Source organism: Telmatherina bonti (genome assembly GCF_933228915.1).
Source record: "Telmatherina bonti genome assembly, chromosome: 24".
NCBI lineage: Eukaryota > Metazoa > Chordata > Actinopteri > Atheriniformes > Telmatherinidae > Telmatherina > Telmatherina bonti.
The window spans coordinates 15,721,256-15,744,244 of NC_136633.1; the positions used below are offsets into that span (position 1 = coordinate 15,721,256).

The 22,989-nt window shown below is 38.7% G+C and overlaps 1 protein-coding gene across 3 annotated transcripts in view; it reads left to right on the forward strand.

Moving 5' to 3' along the window:
* tns1a (tensin 1a) overlaps nucleotides 1-22,989 on the forward strand; it is a 68,036-nt gene that overhangs the window by 36,364 nt on the left and 8,683 nt on the right. Inside the window, exons 16-21 of one of the 3 annotated variants that reach the window (XM_079263794.1) lie at nucleotides 13,972-15,651; nucleotides 16,841-16,921; nucleotides 17,150-17,313; nucleotides 17,677-17,821; nucleotides 21,355-21,429; nucleotides 22,260-22,341. In XM_079263794.1, coding sequence (XP_079119920.1) covers nucleotides 13,972-15,651; nucleotides 16,841-16,921; nucleotides 17,150-17,313; nucleotides 17,677-17,821; nucleotides 21,355-21,429; nucleotides 22,260-22,341 — 2,227 coding nt within the window. The remainder of the gene's footprint in view (nucleotides 1-13,971; nucleotides 15,652-16,840; nucleotides 16,922-17,149; nucleotides 17,314-17,676; nucleotides 17,822-21,354; nucleotides 21,430-22,259; nucleotides 22,342-22,989) is intronic. The other 2 variants (XM_079263795.1, XM_079263796.1) reach the window with 2 other exon arrangements.

Sequence of the window (22,989 nt, forward strand, 5' to 3'; positions counted from 1 at the left end):
AACCAATTGTTGCATTCATGGTCTGCACAACTGTAGGATTGTAGGCTACTTAACCAGCGTCGGAATGACTGAAGGTTCTTGTTAATATCTTTATTGTTTTACATAAGCTGGGCCACACAGAAGTTGGTTCTGGGCCGCATGTTGCCCACAGGCCGCCGTTTGAAGAGGCCTGATCTAAGTGTTTTGCCAAGGCTCAGGCTTATTTATTTTTGAGTTGTGCATACCTGGAGCCTGGAGAACTGCATCACTACAATGGGAAAATGAATGGCAAACACAAATATGCAAAGAAGTTGATTTAAATTAAACTTAACATGCAGCTGTCTCTACACCCCTACTACAAATACTGCTATGAAATCTGCACAAACAGATGGATGTACTCTCCCTGAGCCAATCAGGACTTGGCAATGACTCTGGAGTTGCATCCACTTTCATGTATGGGACTCTTTTTTCTCTTTCTTTCTTTTTTTACGGCTTTGCAAAGAACCATTTCATTTTTATGCACATCCCCAGAGAACCGTCGCGGTAATTGCTGTGTTGCAAGAAGGTCAGCAGGAACCGCCAGGATTGCAAGTTTGATCCTAATTGAATGGGCGGCTGTGTTCTCAGCGCTCAGCAGAAAAAGCTCTCGGCCGGTTTATTCATTTCTTTAATTGCAGCCTTTGCTCTCACGCTTGAACGCGAGAATCTGGAACTTGAGAAGAAGCTGGTGCAGGAACACAGTGTGTGTTTTTACAAGGCTTGGGGGAGGTCATGCTGGAGGGTCTTGCTTGTTTTGGAAGATGCAAGAAAGGAGAGAAGCCAAAATGTTGCAGAAGAACTGTAAGAAAGCCTTTAATCAGTGTCAATTAAGTGCAAATTACACTAAAACATGACTGCTTAATGAATGAATCTCCATGAGAGAAGTGTCTATATTTACATGCTACATCTCAGTGGACATAATTACTCATCAGGCATCACTGGAAGAATCCAGACATGTTTATTTGTCTAGGTGTTAAATGAATGTTTCTCCCCCACAGGCACTGATGTCTGAATGCATCTGGGGACTCGGCTAACTATTTCCACCGCCATTTTTAACCACTGACCTTGGAAAATTGGTCGAGAGGGCTCAGTGAAAGATGGGTGTCTTAAAGGAGTCTGCAGGATTAGGAAGCTTGAAGTTGTGTCAATTTCACACTTACCATACGAGTAAAAGAAAGTGTTTGGCTTCTACTCCTGGTCAATTTAACTTGATTTTGCGTGAATTCAGCTCATTGCTATAGGCTGTGCCAGCTGTATGTTACTATAGGTCCTGTACAGTGTTTAATGTGAGACATAGGGGGGTTGTGTCCTTGCTGTGCAATTTGTATATGATGCCTTTGCTCTATTAACAGATCTGTGGTTTTGTAGCACCTGCTGACAGAGGTTAGACAAGTGAGAAAGCCATCGTTTGGGCCTCAAAGGGATCCATGAGTTACAATAAGCAAATCAGGTCTCTTGAAAATGAATAATGGTGATGTGTGAAAGCAGAAGCTTGCTTCAAGCAATAAACATTCAATCCTTTATTTCTTCCAGCAAGATTTAGAGTGACATTAATGGATATTTCATTGCAAATTTCGATAAAAGTTGTGAGAATAGAGCCAAAACTTCACTTTGTCATTTATTTACAAGTTTGTTAAAGTTCATCAGAAGATTACATTTATAAATAAAGCTAGAATTGCTAGCTAGGCTTGTTTAACAGGCTGCCTTTTACTCACTGGTATTGGTACATTTTGGGAAAAATCTTTTCTTCATTCCTTTTAATGATCAGTATTTCAGCAGCCATGGTTGTCTATTTCTCTTTTTCATGATGCTGAATATATTGTGGAGATCTAGACTACAAGCAGGCCAGTCAAACACAAACCGACTGTCTATGGAGCTGTGGTGAGATGTACAGATCGAGATCTGGCATTGTTCTGTTGAAATGACTTAAACTTCTTCTCTGGGCCTTCCTCTTGCCTGCGTGGGTGAGCGGGGCCACATTGGCATGATCACTCTTCTCTGAACACGTTCCACTCTGTATGTTCTGAATGTGACACAGTCACTGAGTCGCCTGCAGGTACATTTACTAACAACGGCTGGTTTTCTTGTGTCTAATTTAGCTTGTGAGTTCTGGGTTTTCCTGATAGTTGATGGCTTCGCCCTCCCTCAGGGGGAACATGACTCCAGTGTGTATAGGTGTATGGATGTGTGTATATATAAGTGGATGTGTATGTGTGCTTATATACACGCAAATGTATGTAGGTTGTTCTCTTTTTCAATCTTTTTTTTCTTTCTCTCTCTCTTTTTCTCTCTACAAGGTGTTTTCTGTTCTTTTCAATTCTCTTTCTGTCCCTCTTCAGTCCTCTCCGGTCCGGTCCAGCAGTACAAACTTTGTAATACAAACAATTATGCAAAATAAATAGAAAAATAAAATTAAAATCCAGAATATCAAGGGGAGCATTATATCTATGATGTTTCCCTTGGCAAAGTAAATTTGCCCAGCAGAATACAGCATCCAGAAAATCCAATTTGCCAGCTTAAATGCTGGACAAGACAAAAAAAAAAGAAAAGAAATGACTTAAACTTTTGCCCGTTGCAGCTTGAATGGCCTTTATCTTTGACACATAGAACCTAGCATGATTTTATATTCCTAACTTATCCAAAACTTTCCTGTGTAATACACCTTAAGGTTACATTTCTGGATCGAGGAGCAGGCTGTGTTGCGTGAAATCAGTTTTGAACCTCAGCCAGGACCTTTCTGTGTTAAGTTTGCGTGCTCTATGTATGCTTGTTGTGCTCTCTCCAAGTATGTCCGAGTCCAAAAACATGCATGTTAAGCCCATTCTGAACTTTAAAGTTAATCCTAGGAGTGCATCTGTTGTACGTCATGTCTGTCTGAGACAGGCTCCGGTCTCCTTGCAAATTTTAAGTGAATGAAGTGGGTATGGAAAAATAATAGAGGGAAGGTCCCAATTCCATACACCAGCTACACTATAGACTGTATATAAAGGATGGACAGAGCCCGGGGGTGGATGATTGACCTCTATTAAACTCCGACCTGCCTGTAGCTAAGAGTTAACTGAACTTAGCCAGAGCTAACGTAAGCTAACCAGCTAACAACGATAGGCAGATTAAAGTTAAAGCTTGTTACATAAATAGTTCATACTTTCTCACCACCACAATCAGCTGTTTTATCAGTGCAATTAGTTTTACCTGCATCACCAAAATATTTTTCTGTGTTTACCACGCAAACCTCAATCACACAATACTTCTTGAAGCCCCACAAGACAAAAGTTCTGCAAGCTGGATGTGTCAAAAACTGTCTTTAATCACATCTGCCAGAACAAAATAACTGTCATTTTCTTCTCACGGCCTCAAAAACCAGAAAAAGGTTTTCGCTTCTGGTGGGGGATGCTGCAGGCTTAAGTCATGCGGCTAAGCCAGCTAAAAACTGTGGTTGTGCTACACTGAGTACATGTCAATCAAAAGTTCATGCCCCTAATTATGCAGAATTTTGCGAATAAATTCTGAACAGACGAGTTATAAAGAAATTCACTCTTACCAAATTTGTCATGAGGTAAACTTGACCTATTAAACCTTAAATGTGTGGGTTTGTTTTGTTTTTTTTTTTGTTTTGTTTTTTTTAAAACAGGATGTTCATTTGTGCTGTGAAGTTGGCTTTTTTATTATGGGACTCTTTGGGAATTTCCTGTACTTTGGAGCCCCTAGTGGATGAAAGGGGGACTGCAACTTTTTGCATTCCCACATAGGCTTTACTTTTAACCACCAGAGGTTGCTGCTTGGGCTACACTGATCACTGTGAACAGATAATCTCTCGCGGTCTTGCAATTTAAGAATGCTATAACCATCAGTGTTTTTTGTCTTCGAAATACAAACATGTTTGAAGACCAACCAGATATTTTGACACTACAAAAGACCAAACCTCTTTGGTAAATAAGTCATTAAAACTCTATTTATTTATTTTGCTACATTTTGTTGATGCGCTGAGATTTTTTTTTTTTTTTTTGACAGCTTGCCACAAATTATAATTAACCACTATCCATCCTTGATGAAAAGGACTGAGTTTTGGGTGAATAGTCCTTTTATATCCAGTAATGGCACCCTCACCACTCACTATGCCAGATACAGTTGAGTGCTTGCTTTCATAATGATACTGAGTTTTTTAAATGCCATACAGGATCAAATAGAGAAATTTTAATGTTTAAAAAATATGTTTTGACCTTCTTTTTCTGAATTTTTTTATTTACATAATGTTACAGAGCTAATAATTAAATTGGCATATTACCAGAAGTGGGTCAGATTTAAACATTTTTAATCTATGATTCCATGAACTTTGTGTTATAAAGATTTCCTTTCCCCTACTAGAAGTACTGTTTTGCCACAAGAAATGTGTTTGTTTTCATCCCGTCGTGTGTGGTATGCTGTCCAGTAGAAGAGCAAGCCCAGTGACAGCGCAGTCTGCCTTTCTTGTTTACTGCCCTCTTCCCATATTTGGCAGGGGCAGAGCTTTCAAACATGTCTGGAATAGCTGGATAGAGACAGACAGAGATAGATAGTGAGACAGAATCGGAGAGACTGAGTAAAACAGCAGTGATCAGAGAGGGTTTTTACAGGTCGTGAGAATTTCATTTTGCTTTAGATTTCAAAGGTTTGGCTGCATTAGAGAGTAAAATACAAGGAGAGATTAAAGAATGAGGTAAACTCAAGGAGTCATTAAAGAGCAGCTGAACAAGACTGGTGAGTGTAAGACATTAGATTTACATCTTTTCTGAGTGGTTGGGAAGCTTCCGTTCAATTTAGATAGTCACATGTTTGCCTATAGCATACATTCAATTCAAATATAATCTGATCATGCCTACAGATTTTCTACATGTGTTATTTGTGTAGCAATGCAAGGATGTTTTAGACATTTATTTTTACTTTAAAAACAGAATTAAGTGTAACTTTCTGTCCGCTTGGTCTACCAAGTCAAGAGTCTGTTTGTCTGTTTATTGTGTTTCCATGTCGACGTTGCTGCATCCTGCGTGTTTGGCATCTATATGGTTCAAAATGAGTCATGGAGTGAGCAGTTTGTGTGTGGAACATTTTATGACTGGGCTGCAATTTGGGTACACCAAAACTATTAGGGACTTTGATTGGTAACTTCAAGTGTGCTCCAGAGTGCTTGCAGTGGGATGCAGTACATGTAGGGTTTGTTTAACAAACTGTCCTAGTGGTAAACTTTTTGTGGTAAAGTTAAATACTTCTAATTAAAAGTAGCAGCAATATGAAGGATCAGATTGCACGAAATGCAAGCATGTGTCTAATCAGTAAAGCTGCGCGTGTTAAATGTGGCAAACATTGTTTTTTTGTCAAAGGCTTCTACGTAGAAATGGAGCACAGTCAGGTATGTTAAAAACAACCCATGTATGAGGCTATAATGTACCTAGTTAGACCTCTTGCTGACAGCACAGTGAGCTGCAGCAGCAGGTTCAAATCGCAGCTCTGGAAACCCCACTGAGACGCTCCTCATCTCTTAATGCCTCCTTTCTCCTACTGTCTGTCAAGATGTCTCCATATGGCTTCTGTTACTGTACTGCTGCCTGTCTTTCTATCTGACTTTATTCTTTTTATTTATTCATATTTATTGATATATATGTTTTCAATTCCTTTACTTGTAGCAACGCTACATTGTGGAATTACTCCTCTACTAGAAAAAGCATGTAAATATTAACACCAATATTTATGTCCATTTCCAGTCCTCCTACTATCCTGCAGGTTTTAGATTCAATCTGATTAAAGTGAATAGACCATTATTTGGCAGATCCATGTTGATTCATTTTATTCAAGTCTGGTGTGTTGGAGCAGGGGAACAGCTAAATTCTGCAGGACGCTTGCCCTTGAGTAGTAGAACTGGACCATTTACAACAATTCAAAACAAAAAGAATTGAGTTCAAGCAAATTCTTTCCCCTCCTGCAGCAGACAGTTGTTTCTGCCTCAGTATTTTTCAACCAAAGAACATCCGTGTTGTCACATATTATTGGAAAGATGATGGCTGACCAACATATCCTGCTGCTGACTGTTTCCTGTGTGTTTTTGGGTTGAGAAAATAGTGACAAAGTCTCTCTGATACATAGTTATATTGGGCGAATTTCACTATATATAGCATGCACTTTTGTTTCTTTAAGAAGTAAATATGGTTCTCTAAAGCCTCCAAAGAGCCTCAGATGACAGATTGACATCTAGGTAGACAGCAGGCAGATGCACTGTTATGACAGCTACTGATCCTTTATAAGTGAAAGATGGATAGGTGGACAGATGCATGGAAAACACATCCTCCAGTCAGTAGACAGAGGGGCCTACAGAGGCAGACATGCAGCCCAGATATCCTGACGTGATTCTGTTTGTCACCTTATAGGAGGCAAACTCAGCCACACAGCATTTTGAAACAATAAGAAATAAAAAGAATAAAATATTTCTTAGGAGTGAGGTGGACTTCAGCTGTTTTTATTCATTTAACATTCACTGTTTCTGACTATAATATTGACCCTTCATATATAAAAATAAAGTACAGATTATTATGGAGGAGTAAAAGTGCTCCAATGTATTAATTCAATGATTAATTAATTGATTAAATGAATGGGTCATTAATTATTTAAAATTGGAAATAAATGCACAAATATATAATCATATATATATATATATATATATATATATATATATATATATATATATATATATATATATATATATGTACGTATATATAATGAAATTATTTCACTATTACATGCAATGAATTGTATTTTAATGAATAGCTGATATATTTAATTATATATTTGTGCATTCATTTTCTATTTGAAACAGTTAATGACACATTTAATTAATTAATTAATTTTACATTTAATGTTTTAATAAATTAATGACACATTTATTTCATTAATTAATCATTTATTTAATTAATACATTGTGGCACGTTTACTCCTCCATAGATTATACATCAGCTCCAAGATTGTTCAAAATACTACATAAGGTAGTACCAGAATCCTCTCAAAACCCAGCTTGACAGAAGATCCAAATCTGCAGTATGATCCTTTCCAAGACATGAATCAGACGTGGCAGGAAGTCAAAATTACCAACCGACAGCCAGACAGATAGCTTTTTATGACAGGCACTCAGATGACAGACAGACAGATGGGTGACATCATCTTGAAAGCAATCTCCGAGACAAGCACTGATACAGTCACATCATGTCACCTCAAACTGTGACAGCTGGACAGTGATAGATAGTCCGAGTGGCAGACATGGCAAATATAAAACCGTGACAGTTTTTCTTTTGCCAGTCACCGATACGCCAACCATGACACCTTTTTTCGCTGATGGACTGTCACCCCATTCCTTATAGGGATGTCTCACTTTCTCTTTCTCTGCTGCAAAATAAATAGTCCAATATTAAGCGGTTAAAGGCAGATTTTTTTTTTTTACAAAAGATACTTTTACTTTTTAGGAATTTTAAAAAAGAAAGGAAGAAAAACATGCATAGCAACAGTGCTACTGTAACATGAACATCATCCGCATCATGATGGTCATTGCTGAAGGGTTTTGCACAGATACAGGTATTTGAGATGACCCAGTCACTGAGAAATGGCACGCAGACTGGTTGTCGTCGCAGTGGCATGAGAGTTGTGACAGGGGATGTAACATCCTGCGGCAAGATCCTGGACACCATCCTGTGACATTACAGTATGTCTGTGTATATAAATGTTTGTACATGTGCACTCCTGCTAGTGCATGTGATTGGGTATAACTGTGCTGAATTGGAATGCAGTGTAAAATGTAAATAGGAACCACTAATGCCTCCCCCTCGTACCATCTCAGATGCTTTTGAACTGTGCAATCTGGATCTCTGATCCCTCTCCTCTTTTAACTAAAGAAATCTTCAGGAGGAATTTTGATTTATCAAACTACAGGACAGCTTTAGACATTTTCCCACAGTCCGACATCCCAGTCCTAACTTTTTGAAACATGTTGCTGGTTGTAGATAACTCTGTATTTACAGCTTGTAGCAGAGAGTTTGTAGGATGAGCTTTATTTGAGATTGATGCTTTGCAATACCTTAAAAATGTAAATTTGGATATAGATGGCTGTATGAAAATCTTAAGGCAAGTTATACCACATGACAAAGCGCATGTATGACACACACAGAGCTCACACTAGCGTTCACAACAAAGAAAACTCAGAGTACCACACAACAAACTGATTGACAGTTTTATTCTAAAATACTTGGATACCTCTCATTTGCAGTTTGATGAAGGACAACTGGTAAGGATCCCAGGTATTGAACTGGCTTAATGGTAATGCAGGAATAAAGACATGGCCAGCAAATAGTTCAGATTTGTTTGATATTTAAACATTCTAAGGGCTTATATTAAGAACTGTTTCTCCAATAATGACTTGGTTGTTGTAAGGGCCAGTCAAGTTGCATTCAATAACAAATGGGAACTCAGAATTTTTCCCTTTCAGTAGACAGATAAACCTTCAGGCAGAACTGTGATCATTCTTTCAGTGGTAAACAAATGTTCACCAATAGCAAAATGGTTTATTTTTAAGTTGTTAAAGAAAAGCCACAGAACATTAAGAAAATCCACCACTCTAAATACTTCTGGTTTGTTTTTTTTTGTTGGTTTTTTTGCATCTTTGAGGATTTCTTTCAGAAGTTTTTGTTTTCTTTTTTTTAAGCAACAGTCTTTTATTGTTGCTTTGTTGAATTTCAAGTTTTACATAGTTTTGGCTCATCTTTAGTGATTTCTAAAAACCGAAGGGTTTTTCTGTCTGATTAACTGGTCTTTAGTCCTTTTATCTCAGGTTTGCTGCTCACACACAAGAACTTTATCACATAGGTGCTTTTCCTACTCTGGATTCTAGCTGGAGATGCTAGTATGCATAAACTCATAAATTTATCATTGGACATTTCCCTCCTAATTAGAATGTAAACCCATCATTCAGATCTGTTGAATCTTGCTTCCAAAAATGAGTTTCTAAATTTATATATTAATGTGTTTTGTATAAGGGGGTTAGTCTTTTAATAAGGTCACCGTGTGAACCTTAAGACTGTGACACCCATAATAAAGTTTGAAACCTTGGAGTCCACCAACAAGAAAAACTTTTTTTTAATTGGCTGGATTAATTTTTCTCTTCAGAAATTTCACTTCAGAAATTAAAAAATGTAAAAAATAAATTAATTTAAAAAATTGTAGACAATGAATCCTTAAAATGATAGATTGCTAAGGATAGAAAAGTAGTTGCAAAGGGATTTAATGATTCATTTTTAACTGTTAACAGTTTATAATTGTTTTCACACAGGGAGAGCCATATTACTAGTATTAACTACTATGTTAATACAATTCTATTAAAAGGGAAAAAATAAAACTAAAAATCTATTTATTTCAATTTAACTACAACTAAAACATTTATTTCCAGCATTTGATGTCAAATAATAATAATTCCTGTGTGTGCATGCTGACAAATGGGCTGCTCCTGTCATACTGTCTGTTAATCAGAAATGCACTAACTGTGTATCATCTACATCCCAGTTCGTCCATTTGATACAGCAATAACAGTGTTTGTAACACACTGTCTATTTATAATAAACCATTAGCCACAGGTGTTTAAATGGCTCTTTAAATGCCTCTGGAGCTCCAGTGAAGCAACAAGACACTCAAGCGAGCACTTAGGAGAATACAGCATCGAGGCAGGTGCTGTACTTTTGATAAAGGAAAGCATCTGTCACATGAGGGAATATAGGGTATGCACAGGTGCGGATTTTTGTGGGAGAGACACACTCGTGGTAACCTCAGAAATGTTTTTAAAAACAATTTTTAAATGATTAAAACTTATTAAAACTGTTCTAGGTTGTACTGATTATTAAATGGCTGTGATTTTGGCTTTGTCCCCTGAAGCACAGAGTGGCATGTCATGTACTGGAATAGGAAATAAGTTGTTAGCTATTTGTTTTAGCCAAGCCTCTATGAGTCAACTAGTCTAATTTAAACTCTGCTGCAGCTATTTATTGACACCATATGAAAGCTATTTGTTCTATTCCGACGGGGACCTGCTTGTTTATGTTATTCATAATTATGGTCATTAGATGTAATTCCAAGTTAGAGAGCTGCCATTCAGATCTGGTGCTCTCCAACTTTAATGCCACTGTATAATACACTACTTACTTAGAGAATACTACTCTTTTTTCCCCATTTCTTTATCATATTCAAGAGCAGGGTGCTGTTGTCCAAAATGATGAACCCAACGCCAGAATGATCTTATTGATTCATAATTTTCTCATAATTGTTTATTTTTAATCCATGAACTACACAGCAAATGCTTTACCTCTGCTGGAAAATACCACACGAGTTATAAAACAGATGTTTCGTTATGCTGTTATTATAACTGATACTCCACAGCAACATTTTGTTACTATGTGCATTTTCAGCTTCTCTCTTCCATTTTCCCCACTCTGATCCGACACATGTCAGCTGGCAGCGTCTGCTCTCTTGATTTAACCAGCAGCTGGAAAAAGTGTCACACAGGCAAAGTTGGGTCGTTTTTACCACTGAGCACTTAAAGATCATCTTTTACGAGCAAGAACAAGGGCATATCCTCCTCTGTTAAAGGTCAGAAGCAGCCAGAGCGATAAAGTTAGACAAAAGAGCTTACCTAAGTTAAAGCAGTGTATTATTGCAAATTGTCAACATCTGAGGCCTTAAGTTGTGGTAAATTCTTTATCAGCAGGAAAATTTGCTCTTTGTTTTGCAACCTTGCAAATACTCAACATATAAGGAGTGGAGGTACCACACAGTTGAGGGATCCCCCAATGATGTCACCAGGCAAGGGTGCTGCAGACAGATGAGTGGGAGTTGTAGTTTATCTAGAAGACGTGTCTTCTCAGGCATCTGGGCAAAGGCAGCAATGACAGTAAAGTCCCTCCCCTGCTGCCCGGAACAACCAGAGATCATCTCAGACTGCCAGCTCACCCCTTTTAGAGGCTTTAGTGGTATACTCCGCCTCAGTTCAGTAAAGCACATGTGTTATGGGAGACCGTGAATCAGAGGACAGGAAACTATAGGTAGAGGGTTCAGTGCCTGAGTGGCTTCTGAAGGTCTGGAATGAGGCAACTTTCTGAGCTCAGTTTAATTAAAATTAAGGAAATATTTAATTCATTGTTGACTTTGCTTATTTAAAAACTCAGGAGGGTGACCCAGAGTTCAGGTAAGGAGGATGTTTCTACTGAGTTTCATACAAAGACATAAATAAACCTATGGTAATAGAAGAATAAGCAAATCTTACATTGGCAGTAGTAAATGAAGTACTTGGAGATTTACTGTCGAGAAAAACATAATTTAACTTACTAAAGTTTAAAACAGAATGCCATACTTATTCATACAGTGTTAGACTAATCCTATAATTCTAAACAAAATGTAATACTAAGCCTAGATGTATACACTCTCAAAATGTGCTGACATTAAGAACAACCACAAGAACAAGCTCTGTTTACAGCTTCCTCTCATTCTTATTGCCACTGTGCCTGGGAGTTGTTGTTGACATGGGTTTTGAAATAGCTGCGGTCCGAGCGATCCACCATCTGTCTCCAGGGGTCACTCAATTTGGAACATCCCACACATGAGCCTGTCACGGTCATGTATATGTTGTGTATCACTTACCAAATGTGTCCTACAAAGGATACAGCGGCACTGCATGTTTTTTTCTTACATTACCACAGAGTTAGATGATGTATGTGCTGTTTCGTTGATTCAAGTTGCTGGTGTAGTTTGGACATAGTTGGGATCTATATGGTATCATTTTACGTGAATCACATTACCATGTCTGTGTTCATGAGTTGTGATAGAAGTAGAAGCTAAAAAAGAAAGACCAGAATTTAAAGAAAACGGCACGAGTTCCTGTACATGAGGGAGCGTTTAAGAAAGGCATCAGCTGATGCTACCAATGGCATACAGACAGTCTATGATGATGTGTTTTATAGAAACAAGACAAGCTAATTGGATTTAACTTAGCTTTTTGGTTTCCATTAAATATCACTTGATTAAACCAGTCCAATTCACCAGAAAATAAATAATTAAACTTTGCATGTAACAAAGAATTATTTTTATAGGCATTGTATGTTTCACAGACCTGTGATAGCTTTCAGAGCATAACTTTGTTTTTTATAATTTTGCAATCAGTTTAATTCAGTCGCAAGAAATCAACTTCATGAAGACGACAGCTCATCTTCTTTCAGTACAAAACAGGCATTGCTGATCCTTTTTGTCTCACATCAATCAGCTGTTTCAATGAACTGGGCAGGACCACTCTGGTTCACGTCAGACCATGTGGGCCAGCGCTGACGCAACGTGCCAGAGGCTTTAGACCTACAAATTGGCTATTAATAGAGCTGGATGGCCTGTGTTGCTGGTGGATGGGTTGTATGCCGAACTTCACAATCTCAAGAGTCAAGTGCAAAGGGGTGCCACTGTGCAATGTGAGAGATTCCTGCAAAAACTGATAGGGGCTCCTGAAACATGATGAAAGTGATTCTTACATTAGGTTCAGCTGATTTGAATTACCTCAATATTTTTTTTTTCAACTTGTCTCTGACTTCAGCTGTAAATCCAAGCCCACAAAATGTCATCGTGACCCCTCAACTTTCACTGCCACTCAACTTCAATCACACCCTTCTCAAAATAATCTCTACGAGCCCTTCCAGTCTGCCCCCATCATAGTATAGAAACTGACATTATAAAAGTCCCCAATGACCCTCATCACATCTGACTCTGATTTCCTTTTCAATCCTATCTTCCTTGATCTGAGTGTGGCCTTTGACACAATTTCTCCTCCCAGCTTCCTCAGCAGACTCTCCTCCATTATCATTACTAATACTCCCCTCGAATCAGTGGTGTCCAAAGTCGGGCCTTGAGGTCCACTGTCCTGCAGGTTTTCATTGTATCTTTGCTTCAAAACACCTGACACAAGTGAAATGAACTCAACAGCTGATCTTCACAATGACTTTTAATTGGAGTCAGGTGTGTTGGAGCAGGGATACATGGAAAACCCACAGGATTGTGGCCCTTAAGGACCGGAATAGGACATCTCTGCCTCACGTGATTCAACTTTTGCCTATTAAGAAACAGTCATTTCATACAGTTAAAATCATTCAGATCCAATTCCTCCCCAGTCCCTACAGGTGCTCCCCAGGGTCTGTTCTGGTACCCCTTCTCTTCATCATCTCTCCTTCTTGGCCATATTTACCATTCATTTTCCCTGTTTCATAGATGACTTCCCTCTACCTCTCCTGCAAATTTAACTCCACACTCCCACCCTCCTCCCTCAGATCCTCTTTATCTGACATTAAAATGTCACCTCAGACTGTATGACACTAAATGGTAATTACTTAGAAATTGGTCTTGTTAGAAGAAAATGCATATTATACCAAGTTGAGAGTTTCTCCCTGACCATTGACAGATGCTCAACCTTCCTTTCTCCTCAGGTTAGGAGTCTAGATGTCATCCATGAGAGTCTATTGTCATTCCAGTGTCATGTAAATAATACTAACTGGTCTGCATATTTTCACCTCGGTTATTAAACATTAATCAACTCTGCTCTTCTCTCACCCCCTGATACTGCCGCTACTTTTGTCGACAGTCTGGTCGCCTCCCATAAAGCTATATTGTCCTAGTGTTGGTGCATGTTGACTTTTTTTTTTATTGTTTTATGTTTTAATGTTGCCCTTGAGGGCTTTAAGAGGCACCTTTGAATAAAATGCATTATTAGTATTACAGTATAAGACCCACACTTTTTATGCACATATGTTCTGATACATTGAACTTCATTCATTCATTCATTCATTCATTCATTCATTCATTGAACTTCATAAAAACATGAAAAATGTTTGGTGAATTTTGTACGTATTCTTGTGGCTTTTTCAGATGTTGGTCACACACAAGGTCCACTTGATGGAAGTCTATATGCCCGGGTTCGCAAAAAAGACTCCCTGGGGGAAACTATCACCATCAATGGCCTCCCAGTTCGTGACAACCCCTTGACAACTACAGGGAACTCATTGCAGCAGACCAACCACCCACTGCAAACAACTGAGCATGCACTTCCTGTGACAGGCCATACCTCACTCCCTGCTGTTGACCATACCCTCTCGGTGAGCAGTGACTCGGGCAACTCAACTGCATCCATCAAAACTGATCGTACTGATGAGCATAGTCAGTCCGTACACAGTGCTGTGAGCCACAACAATCCAACAACAAATCATCCACCACTCAGCCCACAAGAGAAAAGAGAGCTTGACCAGCTTCTTAGTGGTCTTGAGGCACCAACTCAGCGGCAAACTTATCTGTCCACATCTGCCAGCCCAGGAGGAGTCAGACACTTGGTCCCTGCACAGGTCCACGTCAACGGGGGCCACACCAGATTAGTTGGTGCACCTTCAGCAGATGAGCGTGAGACCGATATTCTTGACGACGAACTGCCTAACAGCCAAGAGGGAAACAGTGTGGACAGCTTGGGTACACTCTCATCCCTAGAGGGCCAGGCAACACCAGGTGACCTCTACTACCAGTCACAGACACCTGTCAGTGGACAGAACGACGGGCCATACCTTGAGAGAAACGTCCTTGGGGAAAAACTGGGCGAGATGCCAGTACATGGAGTACGAACTCCTACAGCAATGCAGGAGAGGTCTATGGACTCACCATCACCCCAAGGGGGATACAACAACTACCAAAATGGAGGAGGGGTGTACCACACACAATCCTTTGGGAATCCAGCTGCCAGCAGCCCTGAGACAAATTCTAAGCTGATGCCCAGAGCCCCTGAAAGGAGCACCAGTAGTCGGGAAGCTGTTCAAAGAGGTCTCAGTGCCTGGCACCAGTATAGTCTTCCAGATGATCCATTTGGCCCTCCTCTTCAGTCAACCCACAGCCTTCCCCATTTCCCAACTTCAGCCTCACAGCGAGACATTGAGCAATCCATTGAGGCACTGAACATGTTAATGCTTGATTTGGACCCAATCAACTCCCACATGTCAAAATCTCACAGTGCACCACCTGGGGAGAACAGCCTCAGTTCATCCCAGGTGCCCTTCTCCCAGACCTTGGCTAGGCCATCATATCAAGCAGACTCTGCCATCCATGGCTACAACAACTCTGGGTCAGTCAACAGCACCTATCATAAACACCTACGATCAGCTGGGAGGGTATCAACATTGCCAAACCAGAGTCCAGTTATGGAGTCTCCAGCATACTCTCCCCAGAGGTCCAATGCTAGCTATCAACACCAAAACACTACCCCAACACACACCCCTGAGCCCTACCTCCACACACACCAGACATCCCACCACTACCCCACTGATTTGCCCTCAAAATTCAACCAGCAAACACCACAAAAGTCAATGCACCCATACACAGGCAGTGGAGTTTCACAGTCTCCAGACCTTCAGGGGTCATCTCCTTACCCAGGCTACAGTACCTCTTCTTCTCCCCTTCCTGCTATCACCCCTCAGCCCAAGGATACATCTTCTTCACCATTGCCCAAAGAACAAGATGCAGAGGAGGAGACACTAAACTTGGAAGGCCTTGTCGCTCATCGCATTGCTGGTAAGGCTCTGAGATATTGCATCAGTCTACTTCGTTGCAGATTTGTTTGCTTGTTTTCTGTTGAGTCTGTTGCTCAACAATCATCCTACTTATGATGGTTACACATCTGATACCTTGGATGTTTCAGTCTTCAAACTTATTTTGAGTTGAGTTGATTTATCCTTGCAGTGGTCCTGTTCTCTCACCTCCTTTCATTGATTGTCTCCATCTCCCCCAACTCCCCACTCCCCACCCCACTGTGACCCTGTATCAAAATAAGTTGATATAAACAAAATAAATATTAAATTGATTAATTAATTTGGATGATTTAGTAAATTGAAATGCTGGAACATGAAACTTGTTCAAGATAAATCATTTTGAAATGAGTATTATGTCTGCATATAAATGGGAAGAAATGGGAATTTGGACTTGATGATGCTGTTCTTTTTGATGGCCTGGCTTATGGAGAAATTGGGAGTTTGGTGTTTTATTGAAAGCCACTCTATTTCTACAAGCACAAAAGGGAACTTAGCTATATGAAAAAAGGAAAAGAACATAAATGCTCAAAACCCTTGTCAAACCTTTGAAATGGTACAGACGAAAATTAACCTGCATCCAAAATGCTGACATGGGATAACAGAAAACTGTAGCAGAGCATAGGCACTGCAGCTTTCAGCAGTTTCTGTTACCAATTCATCATGGGGAGCCGTTCCAGAGGAATGACCCGTGCTTATAAAATTAGCTCTGCAGCTGAAATGAAGCAGAGCTGGCGAGAGTGGAGATGGGATGAGAGTAAGAATAGCCAAGCTTTTAGAGGCTCCAGCTTCCATGCATTGTCTGCATACAGAATGTACTTTCATGTAAAGTTGGATAGAACCTTCCATGTGCCCCCTAGTGGAGAAAAGGTGTATATTCCTATTTTTAAATGCTGTTCCCGGTGAGGCTGATTAAACAAAAGTTGTTCTCATGTGAGCCATATCAGTAGTTCATAAAAGTATTGCCATCTCAAATCATACATCATTTGACTATCATACTTCTATTAAATAAATTTCTGTTTTGTCTGTTGCTCTTTTTTGTTAAATCCATGTCTATGGAAAACACTCCCTGCCATTGCTTCCTTCTCTGCACCTCTTTCACCCACATCCACCTCCTTCTCCTCTTCCACCTGCTGCCTCCCTTCCAACATCTGATATTCCACCCCCTGGAACAGAGTACAACGCTCGAATTCGGGGCATCAGTGAAAGCATGACACCACAACAATCTGATCGCCATCGCTCCTATTCCTTCTCTGGTTTGTCCACTTTTCCTCACTCTTAATTTCTACTTTTATTATTTTGTTCCTGCATCTGTTGTGTCCATCTCCTTTTTTTCATGTCCTGCACCACTCCTTTGCAAATAAAACATCCCTCTCTATCCATCTCTCCCACTGTCTCACTTATGCAGAAGGTGATTCAGATTGCTAGACCTTGTTTGATAAACATATTGACTTCCACTCAGTGAATATTTTGGGGGCTTTCAGGAGTTCGCTCTAGAGGGATGACCCCAGAGGTGATGCAAGAGACAGGCAGGCGTCGGACCACAAGTGAGGGCCAGTACCAGAGCAGTCATGAAAACACATCAGCATCACATTCACCAGACTTTGCAAACAATCTGGCCCTAAACCCAGGAGGAAGACCCAGAGAGGTACAGTTAAAAGTTTTCCTGTGTCATGTGAATGTACAATCATTTGTAGTCCCTTAGTATGACAGGCATTAACACTTTCATGTGTAGTATTTGATATGGTAAATAAATACCTGTTAAAGCTGCTTTCAAGTACATGCATGACTGTAGATGGTATATTTGCATTTGAGCTACTTCAGAAGATAGTGAGCCATTTTATATAGTGTCATCAACTAAAATCAAAACAAATGTGCTCTTTAGTCTTTTTCTTGTTTTTCTTTGTCAGATCATGTTGTTAAGAAAAATACGGCTTAGACGTCTTTTCTTTTAGTCAGCAGTGACTATATGAATGTTGAAATTTATGTTAGGTTATCTTTCTTTTTAAAGGGTCCCATGCACAGCTACCGGGAGGCATTTGAGGACGATGAGGCGGGCAGGGTGGCCAACAGTCCCACAATTGGAGGTGGTGGTGAGAATTCACCCCCTACTCCCAGCTTCCCAGTGTCACCACAGAGTCCTTACTTCAACGTGTGTAGGTTCACGCTGCCTGCAGACATGGGGCTCACCCAAGTATTTATTTCCCCCCCACCAAAAAAACAAAGATAAATCAACAAAAAAACATAACAGCAACAAATGCTACTTCATTTTCATATATTTGTTTCAATTAGTTAAATTTTTAATGTCAAATTTTGTTTTTTTCAAATATCAGCTTAGATAAATGTATCATTTATAAATAATATAAGATAATATAAAGTGTGTGTATATATATATATATATATATATATATATATATATATATATATATATATATATATATATATATATATATATATACACACTTTATATTATATACATATATATATATATATATATATAGATATATATATATATCTATATATATAATGTAAATTAATATAAAGCATTTATCAAATGTGATTTGATAAAGACCAAGCACATGCGAAAAATACAAATAAACGATAACAATTCCAAAATTGTTTAAAAAAATTTAAATAAATGATAAATGTATTTCATGAAAGCAAGTCTACGGTTCAAAAAATTGGAAAATATTTTGTATCTTTACAGGATTTTTAGGTGGAAACACACCTAATTTACATGAACAAATTAAAAAAGAATGCATAAAACCTAAGTATACATAGAACATCATGGTAAACTAGAATAACTAGAATAAAATGGAGTCTCTCCTCACAATCATGAGCTTCCCACACACTTCCATAAATGTACTGTTGATGCTGCTATCACTCTGTCCCTTTACCTGTAAGATGCCACACCATCCTGACTTTCTGGCTGTTTCTCTGTTCCCCATGTCTCATATGTCTATCCACAACCAGCCATCTCAGGGGAAGAAATCCAAACCGGTCCAGACATATTCTGCGGTGGTGCTTTTGGTTAATCATCTCTGTAAAAGCATTATTTCTGCCTCAGAGATGGCCATGCTTTTGTGGTGTGTCTAGCAGTACTCCCAAGTTTCCTCCCATCTCTCGCTCCCTTACCACAAGTCATTGTAGCAGAAGAAAGAGCCAGCTGTATCTGCTACATCATAAAACTTGGTGTCATTAATAGCACCGTAGTTTTCTTTCTCTCCATTTGAGGGTTCACCAGATGCCCAGAAAAACAAAGACACGGTCCCACCTCTTCACCACTTCCATTTATTTTTTGGCACTCTCTCCTCTCTTCATTCCTATCCAGATATAACCATCAGTTACGAGTAAGAGTTCTTCTGTGTCTTCTTATAACAGCTAGATCATTATAAAACACACAACAGTGTCGCTGAGATGGCGTTCAATCCTTTTCTTCATATATGTAAACGTACTTACCCCACAAAAATTTCAAGAGAGCTCATCAGGAGCAAGATGAAGGTGGAAGTTTGATGCATGAGTGTCTCATATCAACTGAAAGTCTTAAGAGATATGAAGCATGTATAAGCATTGTTAAAGACATAACCCAATTCAATTCAGTTCATAGTAGTCTGATTATTATCACATTATTATTAGATCCATTATTCAATTCAATTAAGCTTTATTTTTATGTCACCAATTCACAACAGTTAGTTCGAGGTACTTTACAGAAATAATAATTTTAAGCCAATTTATTATTATCCATTTTAAAAAATCCAGGTTTGTCCAATTCACACATATGTATGTATATATATATATATATATATATATATATATATATATGTTTTGGGTTTTTTTGTGTATACTTATGGTTGTATTGAATTTTATATATAGTATAGATTTTGGTTCAGTGTTCAAGTTACAAAACCATGAGTCATACATTCACATATCTAGTGAAGTCAGTTGGAGCAGCTGGCTCAGGAGGTTTTTGTGACAGATTGGTGCGTGTGACCTGCCCCCTTTCCTGCAGTCAGTCCCGAACTTGCAACTGTTGCCGTAAGAAACCATTCTGTGGTGCAAACATTCATATTTACACCTCCATGCGCCTGCTTCAGCAAGCCCTTTGGATTCATTTCTACAAGTTCATTTCTAGATAATGTCCCCCTCCAACCCCCCCCCACCCCCGATGTGCCACAATAATACAACCCCATCAGCTGTACCTAGCTTTGACATCTAACCCAAACACAGTCATCGCTTTGATATGCCGCATGCTGTAACTGTTCTGACATTTCCATGAATGCATATTGTGTTGAGAATAAATGCTCATTTATTTCTTATTTGGTGATAAGACCGACACAAAACATATTCTCAGTCAAATTCTATTTAACCATTGTGACACCTCACTTTCTTTAGTCTTGTCATACTTCCATAAAAACAAATATAAAAGACACAAAGTACTTTTGATGCAGTGGTGCTTTAACCTTTAGTTTCATTTTATATATACTGTATATATACCCTGTTATGCTATCATTTCTTTCTGGAGGAAGAAGTTCAAATATAATCAGTGAATGGTAAAAGTATATGAGCCTGACTTGTTTAATAAACCATTTGGGCCCAGATGCAGCAAAATGTACCCAAACCATGACACGATCATCGTCATGTTTCACATGGAGCTTTTCTCAGCTGGAATGTAGTGTTTTACAAAATCATTCAAAGCCAAACATATATTTTGATTTTATTGTGCTCAAATACAGTTGTTTTTCTTGTCCAATTAGTCCTTTACAAACTTAAAACACAGAGCTGTGTTCTTCGTGTACAGTATTTCTCCTTCCATTAATCGTGATCAATGTTCTTCTAACTCAATAGAAGCCTTCGGCTGGCTTTGTGCTGGATTTCTGTTGTGGGACAACTCAGCCATCCAATAGTAGCCCCTAGATCAGTAAACAATCTGTGTTATTGTGGATTGGTCCAACTTCTATTTCATTTTTAATGAGCTTGACCTACTCCTCCTTCTCAGCCATGAAATGACTGATCAAGCTTTGTCAAATCAACCTTCTTTAGAAAAAACTGGGCATCTGCTCACACCTGGACTGAAAGCATCTGGTTTAAATTTTGCCATCAAATTAGCTGCAGGTTCACATACTTCTATCACTCATAGATTTTGCTTTATAAATAAATGGCTAGATATGAGGTAATTGGCAGAACGAATCTGAAAGCTTCTCATGTTTTCACAAAACATGACTGAAATGATACAGCAAATTGAAATGTACGACACAGTTTGGATCATATATATATATACTGGTTCCACATTTACTGATTTATGTTATTCATAAAGGAAAGGCACAGTGACATTATTATTTTTGACTCAAGGGAAATATTTAGTCTATTTCTGAGGTTATAAGATATAATAAATAAGTGAACTTTATAACACTTAAACTAGAACATTAACTGAACTAACTTATAGATAGAAAAGCCACTTTTTGACCCTGTATTTGGATCTAATTGGTTGAATTATTGCTTTTGATAACATTATTGCATTTTGATGTTGCATTATGTTGCTGCTAAATGTTTCATGCATAGCATTGATCATACTTGTGTGGCTTGGATGCATTCCTCATATTATCTTCATCATTATCATGTGGGTTGTTTGTTTTTTTTTTACACATATTGTAGTCGTAGCAGACTAATTTTTTTCTTTTTTTTCTTTTAGCTCGCTCCACGCCAGGTTTGACTAAGACTCCTCTGTCAGCACTGGGATTGAAGCCTCATCAACAAGGTGGATCAGGTCAGCATCTTCTTCTTCTAAATGTAAATTACAATAATGTTTAATACATGCACACTGGCCCTGCGATGGACTGGCGAGCTGTCCAGGGTGTACCCTGCCTGTCGCCCAAAGTTGGCTGGGATAGGCTCCAGCTTCCCCGCAACCCTGAATTGGAATAAGCGGTTCGGAAAATGAATGAATGAATGAATATGCACACTGACTCTATAAAATGAGATGTTGAAACCATAAAAACGAGTTATGACATTGTATCAAGTTCCAAAGTATTAATGATGCAGTCACACACATTTCCTCACATATTGTTGCACTAGAGCTGAGTGTGCATAAAGAGATTTTTTAAACTACTCACTGCTGCTCCCTTGTGTTATAAAATGTTCTTACCCCTGGAAATGTCTCCATGTTTGTGCTTTGAGCATAACTTGGAGAAGTCTGTCTTCCATGTCTCCTCCTCAACACATCCCCTGTCCTTTTCTTCGCCCCTCGCTTTCTGTCTCTTTTTGCTGTCAGACTCTGATTCTAATAATGGAGAGCAAGGTAAGGGCATTTCTTTGACAAAACCGCATAAACAAGTCATTATCCAAATAAAAACAACTCAGAATATTTACATGATTGATATTCCACTGTAACCAGATGCTTTCTTTTTTCAGTCCTGCATCCAGGTTGTTGTGTTGCTTTAAAGCGTAACTGCTGGATCATTTCCCGATTCTGTCACCCCCACTTTTCACTTGATGTCTTTATGGCTGCTTCTTGTTTTGTTCTAAATGTAAAATGTGCACACAAGGCAGTTTACAGGACTGAGTGCATGTCTGTGTGTGTGTGATTGTGTTCTTCAGATATTCGGAGTTATGGGGAATCCAGAGCACAACCCGTCAATGCTCCTCTGTCTTCCAGCAGTCCCATCCACGGTGTTGATGGGTAAGCCCTTCTACTTTTACTGTTGTAGCAGAGGTATGTTGTTTTTTTATGTTTTTTTAATCATATTTTATTTTTGTTTTTGTTTGTTTGTCTCAACAAATTCTTACCTTGGCCGGTAATTTCTAATCAACTTAACATGTAAAACCAGAAGTTGCTGCAAAGGGGATTTTGTTACTAGGAAGCCAAAAAAGCCAGTGAACTGGTATTTAAACTGGTTAGTAGATCACAAAATCTATATATTTAGATTTTATTTGATACATTAGGTCATTTGCTTCATACATGTTCCGACTAGAGATGTCCGATATTATTAGCTTACCGATATTATTAGCCAATATCAACATTAAGTGCAACATCAAAAATAATCATTTTCAGTTATTAATGACATAACTTTTACACAACATGCGCATATAATGTCTAACTATTCAGCTATGTCTCCACTAACTCAAAATAAATTTTAAAAAAAAAACAACAAGATACTGCATGACAAAACAAGATATTTTTGTTTGTTTGGCACAACTCACTCCACAAATATCGGTATTGGTTGATATTGGTATTGGAAATAAGAGTTGGACAAAATCAGTATATTAGATCCTGATTTTTTTTTTTTTTTAAAGCCAATATCGAGCATCCCTAGTTGAGACATTTGCA